Consider the following 14,110-nt stretch of genomic DNA (forward strand, 5'->3'; position numbering starts at 1 on the left):
TCCCTGGTGTCCCTATGTCCCCCTCTGTCCTCCTGTGCCCCACTCTGTCCTCCTCTGCCCCCTCTGTCCTCCTCTGCCCCCTGTGTCCACTCTGTCCTCATCTATTCCCCTGTCCTCCCTGTGCCCGCCCCCTTTTTCCAGAGGAGGATAATTAAAAATACCATTTACAACATCATTAATACCATTTATTAATGATGGTTATTATCAGAAGTGTTACCGCAAATCTTCCCATTGACACAATGTAGCAGTCGATAATGTAATACGTTAGATTGACACTGCAAATGGGTCAGACATTTTACAGCAATGTTTTTTTTTTTACATTTGGTCTTCAAACTGGTGTTTTCGCTATACCAGCTTCACCCGACTGCCTCAAACCAGCTCTGAGGTCCCGGCTCCAACCTCAGTCCTGCAGCACTCTAAGATCCACAGCTGCTGCCGGCCGCAAGAAGCCGACAGGAAGCGCAGCATTAATTTGTGTCTGACCCCTGAAGGAAACCTGAGAGAGATGCCATTATCTGAGGTCTGGCACTTCACCGCACCAATCAGTGGTAAATAGACCCCAGAGATCCAAAACACAAACCCCAGACAAAACACACAGGTACAACCCTCTGCTACTGTACTGTAGTGCTCTCACTTATTTATGTGTGTGTGTGTCTTTTGATATCTGGAATTAGGGCACTGCTAAGCAAAAACAACAGAAGAAAGGGTAACTACGATGAAATGATAGGCATACAGTACAGTCAAGTTTAATCATAGTTACAGTCTGAAAGGGCTTCACTCACATTTTAACACCAAATGAAAAACGGAAAACGAAATATGTGCACACACACACACACAAACACACACACACATGCGCGCGCGTACAATGCTGTGTTACAGGATGCCGTAACTAGGGAAAAATACTGTAGCTATCAGAGAAAGGTAACCTTGTACTGTACTAGGAAGTACTCGGAGCTGATGTTCTGCTGAAAAATGTGTGGTCCGCCCAGCAACTCAGTCGTAAATCTCTATCCCATAATTGAGAATATAGTGCAGCTTGCTGGACTTTTCCCCCTGAACAGCTTCAACAACAGCTGGGCCGTGACGAGGAAGAGGAGCGAAGCCACATTATTGGCTGCTGTTTAGCCCCTCCGCTCTAACATGGTTATCTGTTTATTATGGGTGTCTGTCTAGTGTCCCAGGCTCAATAATAATGTACCAAATACAACCACTTAGTGTTTTCATAGAATTGTATCTTACCTAAACTGGCATGTTCAGCTGAAATGGCCTACAAAAATATATATATATTTTTTACATCATATGATTGCTGGTGTATGTTTTAGCGGTAAAATAAATGTGTTTCTAACAAGTGCTTCCTTTTGCTGTCAGCGAGGTTGAAAATTAAGTATGTTCCCCTCCAGAGAGCACAATCAATAACGATCAATAAAGTGCACGGCCTTTTCTTCAGCTACTCACATGTGTGTGATTTTCCTCAGGCTGTAGAAGGAGTGCCTCTCCAGCTTCCTCAGCATCACGTCCACTGATATATATCTAGAAGGCAGAGACAAAGCTTACGCTGTGTAGATCTAATGTGCAAGTTGTCTTTGTAATAACAAAATAACGACTTTTGTCGCACCATGTGACATTTAAGGAAGTGGATGAGGCGCTGCGCCGCCGGTGTACCTGAAGGGCGAAACGCAAGACGTGTTTTCAGAAATGAGTTTAACCCAAAAAAGGATCCTAAAGCCTGAAAAAGTCTCTCTCTCCGCTGACTATCTGAGCCCACTTGAGCTAAAGCTGGTAAAGCCACGGTAATTTTACAGGTATGTGCCTCACATATACATTACCTAGTCATCAGTCACTCTGCTTTCATTTGTTATTACTTGGTAACAACTATGCTCCTAATTGCTCATAAAACAAACCATGGCTTTAGTGCGGAATCTCCATAAAGAAATGGCAATGAATATCCTCTTTGTGTGAAGTTTACGAGAGAGAAATTAACTTATATATACTATTTAGTCAGTCATTATTAGGCACGTACTGAAACAAACAACTAATAGATGCGTCAATGTTTCCAAAAATAACTAGTGCGAGTCTAAGAATCTAGAATGTAGCAGCAATGAGTGACATTTCATTGGGTTTTCTCTCATGTAGTCTATCAATTCAGCTGGATAGGGAACAGGGAGGGCAATGGAAACACTGGATGCGAGGACTACACCCTTTTCACGGGGGCCATTTTGTGTCAAAAATGCAGGGTAAACACAGTAATGAGGGTTTCCAAATTCCATGATTGAAAATTGGAAACCCTCTCTAGTGTTTTGCTTGCACCTGTGTTTACCCTGTCTTTCCGACACAAAATGGCCCGCGTGAAAAGGGTCTCTTGCGGTGGACGGGAAAACCTCTCGTCCACCCCTGTCTCTCATCCACCCCTGTCTCCTTTTCACGCATGACTTGGACGCAGACGGCGAGCTCACAGGCCAGAGGATGAAGTTCTGGAGTGTATATGTTACCTCTATGAGCCTCCACCTCTAGTGGGAGTCTACAGATCAGCGCACATGGAGAAGGCCCTGCTGAAATAGCGAGCCGGTGCCCAGGCGCTTCTGCGGTCGGAGGACCAACATTCCTGTTCTAGGAACGCATTAGCGCTTCCAACTGTGATTAGGAGGCAGCGGTGATGCTAAGCAGAGAGCAGATCATCTGCTTGGGTGGGACACAAAGGGGGGAGATGGGGGGCGCGCGCGTTTGGATCTGGGATCGTTTCCCATTTCTTAAGGCAGTTGAAAGACAACAGGTGGATGAGAGCGAGTTTGAAAGCTCTGGGTTTGAATAGAAGCGAGTGAGAAACGAGCGGTGAATGTACTGTCTGATTGCATTGAATTGATGGGCCACTCACATCCTTGAGATGTTGACCATGTAGGCGAAAGCATCTCCTGGCACGGACTTCAGACGGGTCTCCAGAAGCCATCTGGTCAAAGGAAACACATTGACATTTTAGTTATCACAAACGCACTTTGTTAAGAAGATAACAGTGTTGTTCCTCCCCCCCCCCCCCCCCCCCCTCTCTGATAACATTTTATATCACCGAAGAACGTCACCCTGAGCACAGTACAGCGATAGTCAACACGCATTGAAGAAATACTCGACTCCTTGTATATTCCATTTGATTAATGTTCCAAAATGCAGATGACCAAAGATATGAACTGAGTGGATTTCATATAAAGAAACATGTTGTTGACTTCCTATTGCTTTGAAACGTTCTAATTCAAGAGAGAGAGAGAGAGAGAGAGAGAGAGAGAGAGAGATAGAGAGCGAGAGAGAGAGAGAGAGAGAGAGAGAGAGAGAGAGATGTCAAACTGTTGCGATTGGGTTTGCTTTGAAAGATTGGACAATAGTCCAAAATGGATCAATTTTGTTTGAACTTTTCTCTAAAACTGGATAAAAGGTTTCTTTGAAGCACCCCCCCCCCCCCCCCTTTCCTCTTATAATGTAGGAACATGGAGAAAAACAAAGACTTGGACCCCACTTGACGAGCTGACTGCCAAACTAAACAATGTCTGGGTCTGTTTAGGACAATGTTTCTCAAAAAGTGGTTTGCGACCCAATATGGGTTGCACAGAGGTTAAAATGGACTTCCACATTATTCTGGAAAAAGTGATAGCCAAACCTACATGGCTATGCTATGAAAGTAAGACTTTAGCTGGGAGAGAGAGAGAAAAAAGGGAGGACAGGACGGAAGATTTTTGTAACCCTATTATAGGAATCCTATAATAATCCTATAATATTCCTATTAAATTCTTATACGGACTTGAACTGTGTCTGTGGTGCACAATTGACCCTTCTCACGGGGGCCATTTTGTGTCGAAAAGGCAGGGTAAACACAGGTGCAAGCAAGACACTAATGAGGGTTTCAAACTTCCTTGATTGGAATTTGGAAACCCTCACTAGTGTTTTTTGCTTGCACCTGTGTTTATTCTGCCTTTTCGACACAAAATGGCCCCCGTGAAAAGGGTCTATAGTGATGATACCTTTGTGCCGCTACGTGGCAGCATTGACAATGAATGGGACTGACACAAGGGTAACGTGAGGCGCCCAGATGGTTTGTTTTCACATGACCACCTGGGAACGAGTCGCTCGCGAAACCGTTTCAAAGGGCAGGCATTTTCAAAAAAATACCTGGTAGGTGATTGGACGAACCATCTGTCTATCACGTCTATCACTGGCTCGCTGGCGTCACACCAAAGCCCGCCCGTAGCTGTCTAATAGGACGTGATTGGTGTGTGAACCACTGGTGGTTCCGATTCAAACCAATAGATTGGAGCATGGCAAGATAGATTTGTCACGTGATTGTCACTGGCGCGGGACAACATTTAAGAAAAATGACAGATCCAACACTTCATTTGGGGCCTTTCTCTTCTCTATAAAGACATGAAACTCCAGCTTGAGCAGCACTTCACTGTGGGTGTTTGCATCTCTGGCACAATCTAAATAGTAAAACGACTTCACTCACTGTCATTTATTGTCTTCATGACAATCGCGATGATGGATGCATATTTTATTGCCTAGGAGGGAGTCGTAAACACAATTGTGGAGGATTGAGATGGTAGCCACATGGGTTGATGTCATTTTGTCTTCCAGACCAACACCACTGCAGGATACTAGACTTGGGCGGGATCTATTTTTTCATACCTTCAATATATTCCATACCAATTTTCCTGTTGGCTATGTCCCTGCTGTAATACATTTAGATATTTTATTTTCCATCAATAAAAAAGGTTGCAACCTCTATGTTTCAGAAAACTTTATTTTGCATGCACAATGCTCACAAATGTCCTTAAATTGTAAGAATGGCAATTAAACGTTATGGGCAAGCCTGTATGTAAAGTGGTCTTAAACAATATAGTGTTGCATGAAACACGCCTATTAATGAGGTTAAAAAAAAGTAGCCTACAAGTGGCGTAGAAACTACCCTCAACTGACATGTGCTGTGCACTACAACGTCACCTCAATGCAGCATCTCATTCTCCATAATTCAATTTAATAGAAAGAGGAGCGTCTGTATTTTTGACGGTATTGAACGGTATTGAAAATCATACACCGGTATGATGTAAATACCCCGGTATACCGGGATACACATTCAGCTTGTTCCACCTCACTCTGCCATGAACTGGAAAAAAGTGCATGCGGCCGTTTGGAGGCGTTGTTCTCCGGGACAAGTGACCCCAAATGATGACCTCATATTCTCTGGGACAGGTATGATCGACCTCAAAGCACACGGCCGCCATCTTCGTGCACCTTTGGTTCATTAGGGGGGGAACAATAGACTAATTCAGAGGCTGAGATCTGGCGCATGGTTCTGGATCAGGCTTGGATCAGCAGCACCCTGCGCACGCTTTGACAAACCCAAACAAACACCGGGACACAGAGCAGACCCCACGACACCAAACACCCGCGTCAGCCAGCGCCGTCTCACTGCACCGCTCAAACCCAAATCACCAGCATGCCTTTTCCCTGGGAGCGCAGAGGGAAAGCCCCGGCCGGCGGCGAACCCATCTTACAGGCTTAGGTGGGACAATTACTCCCCCAATTTGTCATTTTGCATAGAAAACCCAGAAAACAAACAGGTCAGCAATTGAGTTTGAAGTGGGGAGAAGCCACGTAATTCGGAATGGTGTCAGTAAAGGACTGACAGCATAGCTGTGTTTACTTTGGGCTTTCTCGCATTTTGATGCGAAACAGCTTGTGGTGACTGGTGACTGCAGTGTTATTCAATCTGAAGCCCTCTCATGGAGAAGTGTCTCCATTAAAATATGTTCAAATATGTTCTCAATCAAAATTGGATAATGGATATTAGATATGTACTAGAGTTGTTCTTTTTACTTAATTTTCTGTACTGCTCGACAGTCTTGTGATGGTAAGAAGAAAAAGGAGGTGGTCGGGACACCTTTATTTTATTTTTGAGTTTAATAAAAGATTGCACTGACTGCAGCAGCCCCAATGTGTTGTCTCATAAACACATGATCTAATAATTATTAAAGAAGGTTTGGTAATTGTAACCGTTTCCACGGCACAATCCATGCGTACAAAGTATTAGCTGGGAAACTGTCAGTATTTCCACTCATCTCAGCGAGAGCTCATTAAATTCACTGTCCCGCCTCTAATTTCACAATTAATCCCAGTGCTCATCTGTGACCAATCAGCAGAGACTAGTGCATTGGGATTTCACTCTTAATTGGTGAGTTTCATCCCTGGTTTAAACTGACGAGAGGTTTGGTGACAACGAATACCTGACTCCCAACAAGTTATCTCATGTTTTAGCCTATCCAACGAATTCTGATGTTTTCAAAAGACTGGAACTATTGTGTGTGTGTGTGTGTGTGTGTGTGTGTCCCCTCCCCCCCGCTCTTGAAGTCTTTTTTTTCCTCATTTTCATAATTATTCTCAAATGGAACTCTCTCTCTCTCTCTCTCTCTCTCTCTCTCTCTCTCTCTCTCTCTCTCTCTCTCTCTCTCTGGGCCTTTGAGAAATGTGCTGTAAAAGGTAAATATTGTATCTGAATGCATCGTCCAGACGCAGCCAGGAGTCACGCTACACAGGCTTTTAAGTGCTTTCCTTTCCACCTCCCTGCCTCTGCAGCGACACATGGAGCAACCTGCACAAGAACACACTCACTCACCCACACATGCACGCATGCACACACACACACACACACACACACACACACACACACACATACACATACACATACACACACACACACACACACACACACACACACACACACACACACATGCAACCCACACACACAGGACTCCAAGTTCTGAGTGTGTGCAGTGCACACATTAACTTACACTCAGACCCCCCCCCCCCACACACACACACACACACACACTAGTTCTGAGTGTGCACACATGAACTTAAACTCTCTCACACACACACACACACACACACACACACACACACACACACACACACGTCTGCTTTGCGTTCACCCTTTTGCTTTTTGGAATAGAATTTGTTGGCCGTTTTCGTCTACACAATAAATTTTAACCAAATTCTCAGGTTGAAGGCAGAATCAGTCAGCTTCATACCGTTGCTCCACAATAGAGATATGTTGATACTAAGAAGCAACTAAAGCACCCGGAGAACTCAAACCCTCAACCAACACCGAACAATACTCCAATAACTCGCTGTTACATCATCCTTCTCACTCCTACTAACTTACTTATTTCTTGATCCTGCAAACATAACTGTCAGGATTTGGACTCAAGTCTCTATCTCTTTGCTTTATAGTTATGGCACACATAAAAAGGATAATTGCATAATGGCAGAAGGCCCAGATGCGGATCACCACTAAGATTTAATAAAGCCATCCTTGGTCCAAGCCTCGCAGGCCTATCTGTCCAAGAAATTTCATGGAAATCTATTCATAGGTTTTTGAATGATCCTGCTGACACACAGACAGACAGACAAACAGGGGAGAATAACCTGGAGACACACAGCCAATAGCACCAATGTGCTGACAGCAGGACCAGTCTAAATCAGTGGGGTTCAGAACCATTGGTGTGACCCTACAGCAGGGTCACTCATCCCTCTGTATGTACACAGCACAGTCCAACTTCCTCACGCCTCATCAGCACATCCAGTCCGATACACAGGTTGGCAAGCAGCAGCTATTTTGGGCTTGTTTTGGAGATTTTTGGTTGCCAGTGGTTGATCCTTTCTCTCGTCCTGGATCAACTTTGGGCAGGAATGCGAGAGCATCGTGGGGACGTCTGGGCACGGGGGCATGTGAATTGGAGCACTGATTGGGGGATAATGTCATGTGATGGGTGCTGTGGTGTGGGAGGCGATGCAAAGTGGAGTTTGGGAGTGGGGGGATGGGGGGGGCGGGGGGGGGGGGGGGGGGGTTGATGGAGGACTGAAGTTTGGAGGTGTTGTTCCAACCAAAATAGAAGAGAATGGGGATTATCACACCAGAGATGATCACAACTACATCAGTGCCTTGGAGGAATTTTGCGTGAGCAACCAGGAAAAGGGTTTGCCATGTCCAAATCAATATCAGTGGGATGAATTGTGATGAATCTCACCTGACACACACCTATACAGTATGTGACTTCCCTTTAAGTATGCATCTTATCAATATCTGTCTTAACAAAAATGCAAGTTAAATAGTAATGTTGTTTTGGTTTTCAATTGAGCATGCAGGACTTGTATGACGACACACTATCCACATGCACCTTCATGCAACATTTTTAGCATTTGGTCTTGTAAGTATATAGGGTATTGTCACCGAGGAAGAGCAAAAACAAGAAAATATTGTCACACCCAAAGTTTGATGGGGCCAAGTGTTGAGAGCCAAATGTCCCTGATATACACTTTTGCTTATGACTGGGGATAACAACACTTTGTAGCTCTAATTTGTCCCATAAAATCTGTAATCACCAAAGGGAATGTATTGCCCAATAATGTCCCCTAATATGAAGAAGCTGAGACCGTCAGTGGCTGAGACTCAATGCTTTCTCCCTTTGTCTTCTTGGTCTTTCTGGTCATCCGTCTTCTGTAAATACATCCCCATCCTCTGGTTTTAATCAATGGCAATGAAAATGTGATACATATTGTCACATTAGAGGTGCAACAATTAATCGATTAGTCGATTGACAGAAATTAATCAACAACGATTTTCATCATCAATTAATCATTTTGTGTCTTTCTTTCTTGTTTTCTTTTTTTTGTATCTAAATTCTCTGGTTCCAGCTTCTAAAATGTGAATATGTGAATATTTTCTCTTTTATTTTCTCCTCTATGACAGTAAACCGAATATATTTGGGTTGTGGACAAAACGAGAGATTTGAAGATGTCATCTTGGGCTTTGGGAAACACTGATCCACATTTTTCACAATGTTCTGACATTTTATAGACCAAACTAATCGATTAAGCGAGAAAATAATCAACCGATTAATCTCGCGCAATTTAGCATCTTTGGTTGTTTCCATGACTACATCACCAAAAGTTCTATAAGTGCCATCTTAACAGTTCCAGCTAACTTATCATTCAGTCATGTTGATTCAACTGGGAATATCCTTTCTATCTATTATCTGTGTTTCCACATCTGCCTTTGGGTCCTCGAAAGGCATGTGTTTCCATCACTCAAGGCCATGGCAAACTGGTCGCTCTGTATTGTGTAACTTTTACCCAATAGCTGAGCAAATTGAAGTGTATAAGCCCCACTGCATGACAGCGCTCCTCCCGGAGTGACCCTGGCATATTACATCATGTCTGCTCCCCACAGCCTTGACTGCTTCCTTGGGGTCCCGGTGGGAGAGACAGCGACAATGATCCAATACAGATCAGCTGTTGTTTGGGGTGCAGCTTCTATTGGATAAATCATTATCTACTGATAAGACAGACATGAGCAAGAACTAGTGCCTGCTCTTGAGACGTAGGCTAGTAGTAGTGCACATGGTTCATTCTTCCAAATTATTGTGTTTGCTATTTCAACAAGAAGCTGAAACGCACTTTGTACGAGCAGTCGTGCTATGGTAGTGCAGAAGGTGGAACTGCTGGGGTGTGTGTATGTGTGTGTGTGTGTGTGTGTGTGTGTGTGCATGTGCGTGCGTGTGCGTGTGCATGTGTGTGTGTGTGTGTGTGTGTGTGTGTGTGTGTGTGTGTGTGTATGAGAGGTGGGGGTGGGGGGTATGTGACCTCTGCAAACCCAGAGAAACAATTCAACATGCTCTGCATACAATACAAAGGCCAAGCTGTTCAAACTGAACATGGTATGAATGTGAGGAAGTGCGTTTATTGTTTCCCCCACACAATTAGCTGTAAATTGTAAGGCTAATAAGGTGTGTTGTGCACTAAGTTTAAGTAGCTACTAAAGTGTGTCCCACTTTTTATTCCCAATTGTTTCCTGTCCTGTCAATATACACTTGGAGTGAGGATGCTCTGCCTGAGCAGTATCACAATCCTGCAAGGCGCTGTGTTCTGGGACCCCCCCCCCCCCCCCCCCCCCCCCCTCTTCTGTGCTTGACAGCATACTTCAAACTTATTGGTAAACAATGATATGAAGTTATAAGGGGATATTGTATTCTAATCAATACTGTAGCAGTAAATAAAAATATGGGGAAACTATTACATACTGTGACCATAATGCAAAAACAACCTCCAACATATCCTAAAGCCATTCTTTTTTTCTTTTTTCCTTACAATACCATAACCTATATTATTAGAAAAATTAGCCCACATCAGTGTCATTGGCTGTTGTAGCCTAGCCTATATCTTTAAAGGATGTTGTCTAATTATTCGTTTTTAATATGGCTGAGTAGCCTAACTTATAACAGTCATTGCAGATTGCCTATTCTAATAGGCTCTGTAGGCCTATAATAATAAAGCTCTAGGCCTATATAGCTACCATAAAATGACTTTACTAGCCTACAGCAAAAATATAGCATACGTCACATTAGGAATATTACTGGAATATATTGGTAATCTATCATAGGAGATAAAGTATGCTACAGATCAACACCTAAGACGCATAAAGTTCCCATGGGAATATTTGAGAGCAGTATGATTTTTCCTTAGCCTCCGTTCAGAATGCATGGAAAACAGTCGAGTTACGTTGAAATGTTATAGTTTGAAGTATTGTGGGCTATATTATAGGTAGACTAGGCTACTTACAGTATCTCCGTGCTTGCAGGAAATCTGGGGAGAGTTTCAATGTCAAAGCAGGAGATGGTGTGAGCCTTCCACTCAGAGCAGTCGCAGACAGAGGGGCAAGATTCAGGTTCCGACACCGCGCTGACAGGCAAACTGACGAGAGTAAACAACGCGCATGTTATCACTTGCATGCTGGAGGTTTGCTCGCTGTCAATCTCCAATCTCCGTCCAAAAATATCCCCAGGTTCGCTCCTTTTCCCCCCGGAAAGTCCTCTTGCTGTCCACACTATCAAATATGTAGCCTACCGGTAAATGCTTTTTTGTTTTGTTTTTGCGTTTGTCTTGTAGCCAAATTCTCAGGTAAGGAGAGAGGAAACTGCACTGAAGCGTTATTGCTTTAAGTGTTCTTTATGGGCCCATGGAAGCTTCTTCTGTGCTGTGAAGGTGGGATGCTGTGCATGGACGAGCAGCTGCGGCTCTGCGGTGGGGTTTGGAGGTGGTCTTGCTGTCCTCCTTGAGGGGTGGGTGGACTTCTGAGGCACTCTTGTGTTAGACAGGAGAACTGTTTTTTCCCCCCTTCCCTTGAGCCATGACCCAAACAAACCGAAATAAACTACACTAGACTTTCTATTCTATTCTATTCTATTCTATTCTGTTCTATTCTATTCTGTTCTATTAGCTATATTCTATTAAAATAATATAAACCAAAATGTATACTATTCTAGTCTAGTCTCGTCTCTTCTATTCTATTCATCATAATGCTTATAGGCTATCTGAAAAATATAGGTATTTTCTTTCTTTCTTTCTTTCTTTCTTTCTTTCTTTCTTTCTTTCTTTCTTTCTTTCTTTCTTCTTTCTTTCTTTCTTTCTTTCTTTCTTTCTTTTATTTATTAATTTGTTTTAACTGAAGAGCGCCAGTACTGGCGCAAACACATACCTTTGGACAATGTAGTTCACAAAGGACAAATTCCCATACTGCAGCATGGTGCTCAGCCTACAGTTCCCAGCTTCCTTAGGAAGCGGCGTGGTCTGTTGTCTTCCTGCTCAGACGCGGCTAGTTCAAGTTGCCATAGCACAGGGAGGCTGGGAGTTGTTCTTCAGTTGCTGTTGTTGTCACTTACAAAGCAAAAAGCGTCATTATAGCGGTAGGTTTAATTGGGAATGTAATTCGCTCGGTACCGTTGTCGAACACAAGCAGCGTATTTGCCATTTTAACCGGATTACTTCACAGCTAGTTGGCTAACGTTGTATTAGCTAGCTAACCCGTAAACTGCCACTTGTTGCTAGCTAGGGAGGAGCACCATCAACAACAATGTCCAGCAAGGAGATAATTGATTAGTTGGGGGACAGTTTCATTTGTTGGGCCTCGCCCTGGTCATATAGCTAGCTTTCAGTCTTTACTGGTTGTCAGGGTAACGATGACAAAGCTCGTATGTCTACTTGCTATGACAAAAACACCAATCGCAGAGACAACTCAAAACCAGCCAGATTTGCTCCTTAATCTGATTAACGTTGCAGTTAGCGTTGACGTGTTTAACAGGCGAAGCTAGCTAGTGCTGGTCGCTTATCGTCAGATTTGCTCCATCAGCCGTTTGTCGCCGCCTCCCACAGACCTGCCCTGTCTGAAAGCATGGATTCATCCAGCGAGTCGGATAGATATGACAGGGTGAGGGGACCCAGGCCGCGGGGGCGTGATGCCCGCCGCAGACCTGGTCGGGACAGTCACAGAGCCAGTGCTAACGTTAACGGAGGTGTTGGTCAAGAAGCAGGCATCTCCGAGAAGATCAGCACCCTGGCCAGCACCTTACAGGTACTCCACTCTGCTTCAGTTCACATCTCTCTCGTCCCCGTGCAGATGAAGATATTGGTGTTTGTCTGGATGTTTTCAATTGGATCCAGTGCAGTTCTCTCATACCACCAGGTCAATTCACACTTCTCCAGCCCACCAAAATGTGTATTCTGAGTGACCACCTAAATGAATGCACCAACATAAACATATTTTGCAGCTTGGTACAGTATGTTATTATATACATGAGGCATCTGTATGAGTGCCCTTACCCAATGCTCCTGAATAGTAGTGTGCAGCGCTCACCCTTTTTGAACCCATCTCTTTTAACACTACTGGAAGAAACTATCTCTCACATGAAGTCTTCCACAACCACATACCCTCTTTTTCTTCACTAAACCACTTCTTAAAAAGTTGATATATATATACAGATATTTGTATCAGTTGTAAACAGCTCTCTGACATCTGGCATTTTCCAAAGTTTACCATTTTAAATAACTAGCCCGCCTTTTGGAAGTTCGTTTAGATCTACGACGTGCTGTATTTGACACAGTGGATTATGCAATTCTACATGATCGTGCCAAACATTGGCATTTCAGACATTATAGAGACAGATACTTTATTGTCCTTCAAAACAAGAAGACATACATTACATGCATTGAATTCAGAGCTTCAGTGGCAGATGGGTGATAGACAGGATTAGCTGTTATCTCTCCATTCTCAATCTCAATAAGTAATATACTGTAGCTATATGTAAACTGGTGGGGTCCCAGAGGGCTCTATTTTAGCTCACATTTTGTGTTGGATGACACATAGCTATTACCTCCCTAGCCCAGTTAGTTACCCCCAACTGTCTTGACGTCTTCAGTGCCTCTCAGACGTTCAATGCTGGATGTGCAAAGAAACTTTCTACAGCTCAATGACAACACATCGATCTGAAAATTGTTCTTTTCAGGCCACCTGACTCTTTGAGTATACTCTGCAGTCAGTTAGGGAACTTAACCTCAGATGTGAAACCTGCGGCTAAGAACCAACTACAAGCCTTGATTCCAATTTAACCTTTGACCTGCAGTTTACGGGTTGTGCTGCCAGGTTTTCTGCAGCTGAGCGTTATTTGTCAAATCAAACCACTGCTATCCTCAAGAGCACTCATCCATTTATTTCCTCAGTCTGGCTTAGATGGCTTTAACTGCGACCTTACTCAGGAGTCCCGCTCACACCTGCACCTTATCCAAAATGCTGCCACATCACTTTCTGTCTGGGGCCAAATGTAGAGATCATATCACCCCAATTTACGCCTCCTTGCACTGGCGACTTTTAAAGTTCTACTGATTACTTTTAGCCCCTAGCTATAGTATTTCACTGACAACTTAACTCCCTATGAGCCAGACCCTGTCCCTCCTGTTCCACAGTCTAGACATAAAACTCATTTTTATTATAAGCTTGGTTTCTGCAACAATTCTCATTTCTTTTGTTCTTTATTTATTACTGTCTAATTCACTATTTAAAAAAAAAATCCCCTCGGGGATCAATAAAGTTATTCCAATTCTGATTCTGATGTGGAGTGTTTTATCAGTTATCACCATGCTGTCAGCATCAGCACCACACTCTAAAAGCATGTAACAAAGTAACCATGATTTATGTGTTTAACTGTAGTCTGTGTTGATTGACAGAGATATTTAATGATCA

The 14,110-nt window shown here is 43.5% G+C and overlaps 2 protein-coding genes across 2 annotated transcripts in view; one reads left to right on the forward strand and one right to left on the reverse strand.

Annotated features, from left to right (window-relative positions):
- tshr (thyroid stimulating hormone receptor) overlaps nt 1-10,826 on the reverse strand; it is a gene marked incomplete at both ends in the record, with an annotated part of 24,010 nt that extends 13,184 nt beyond the window's left edge. Inside the window, 3 exons of the mRNA XM_083643294.1 lie at nt 1,456-1,530; nt 2,873-2,944; nt 10,657-10,826. Of these exons, the coding sequence (XP_083499420.1) occupies nt 1,456-1,530; nt 2,873-2,944; nt 10,657-10,826 (317 nt within the window). The remainder of the gene's footprint in view (nt 1-1,455; nt 1,531-2,872; nt 2,945-10,656) is intronic.
- Nucleotides 10,827-12,265: 1,439 nt separating this feature from the next.
- The window catches only part of cep128 (centrosomal protein 128), a gene marked incomplete at its 5' end in the record, with an annotated part of 51,237 nt that continues 49,392 nt past the window's right edge, over nt 12,266-14,110 (forward strand). The window contains one exon of the mRNA XM_083642832.1: nt 12,266-12,445. Within this exon, the coding sequence (XP_083498958.1) occupies nt 12,266-12,445 (180 nt within the window). The remainder of the gene's footprint in view (nt 12,446-14,110) is intronic.

This window comes from Poromitra crassiceps, assembly GCF_964638095.1.
Source record: "Poromitra crassiceps genome assembly, chromosome: 9".
Taxonomy (NCBI): Eukaryota; Metazoa; Chordata; class Actinopteri; order Beryciformes; family Melamphaidae; genus Poromitra; species Poromitra crassiceps.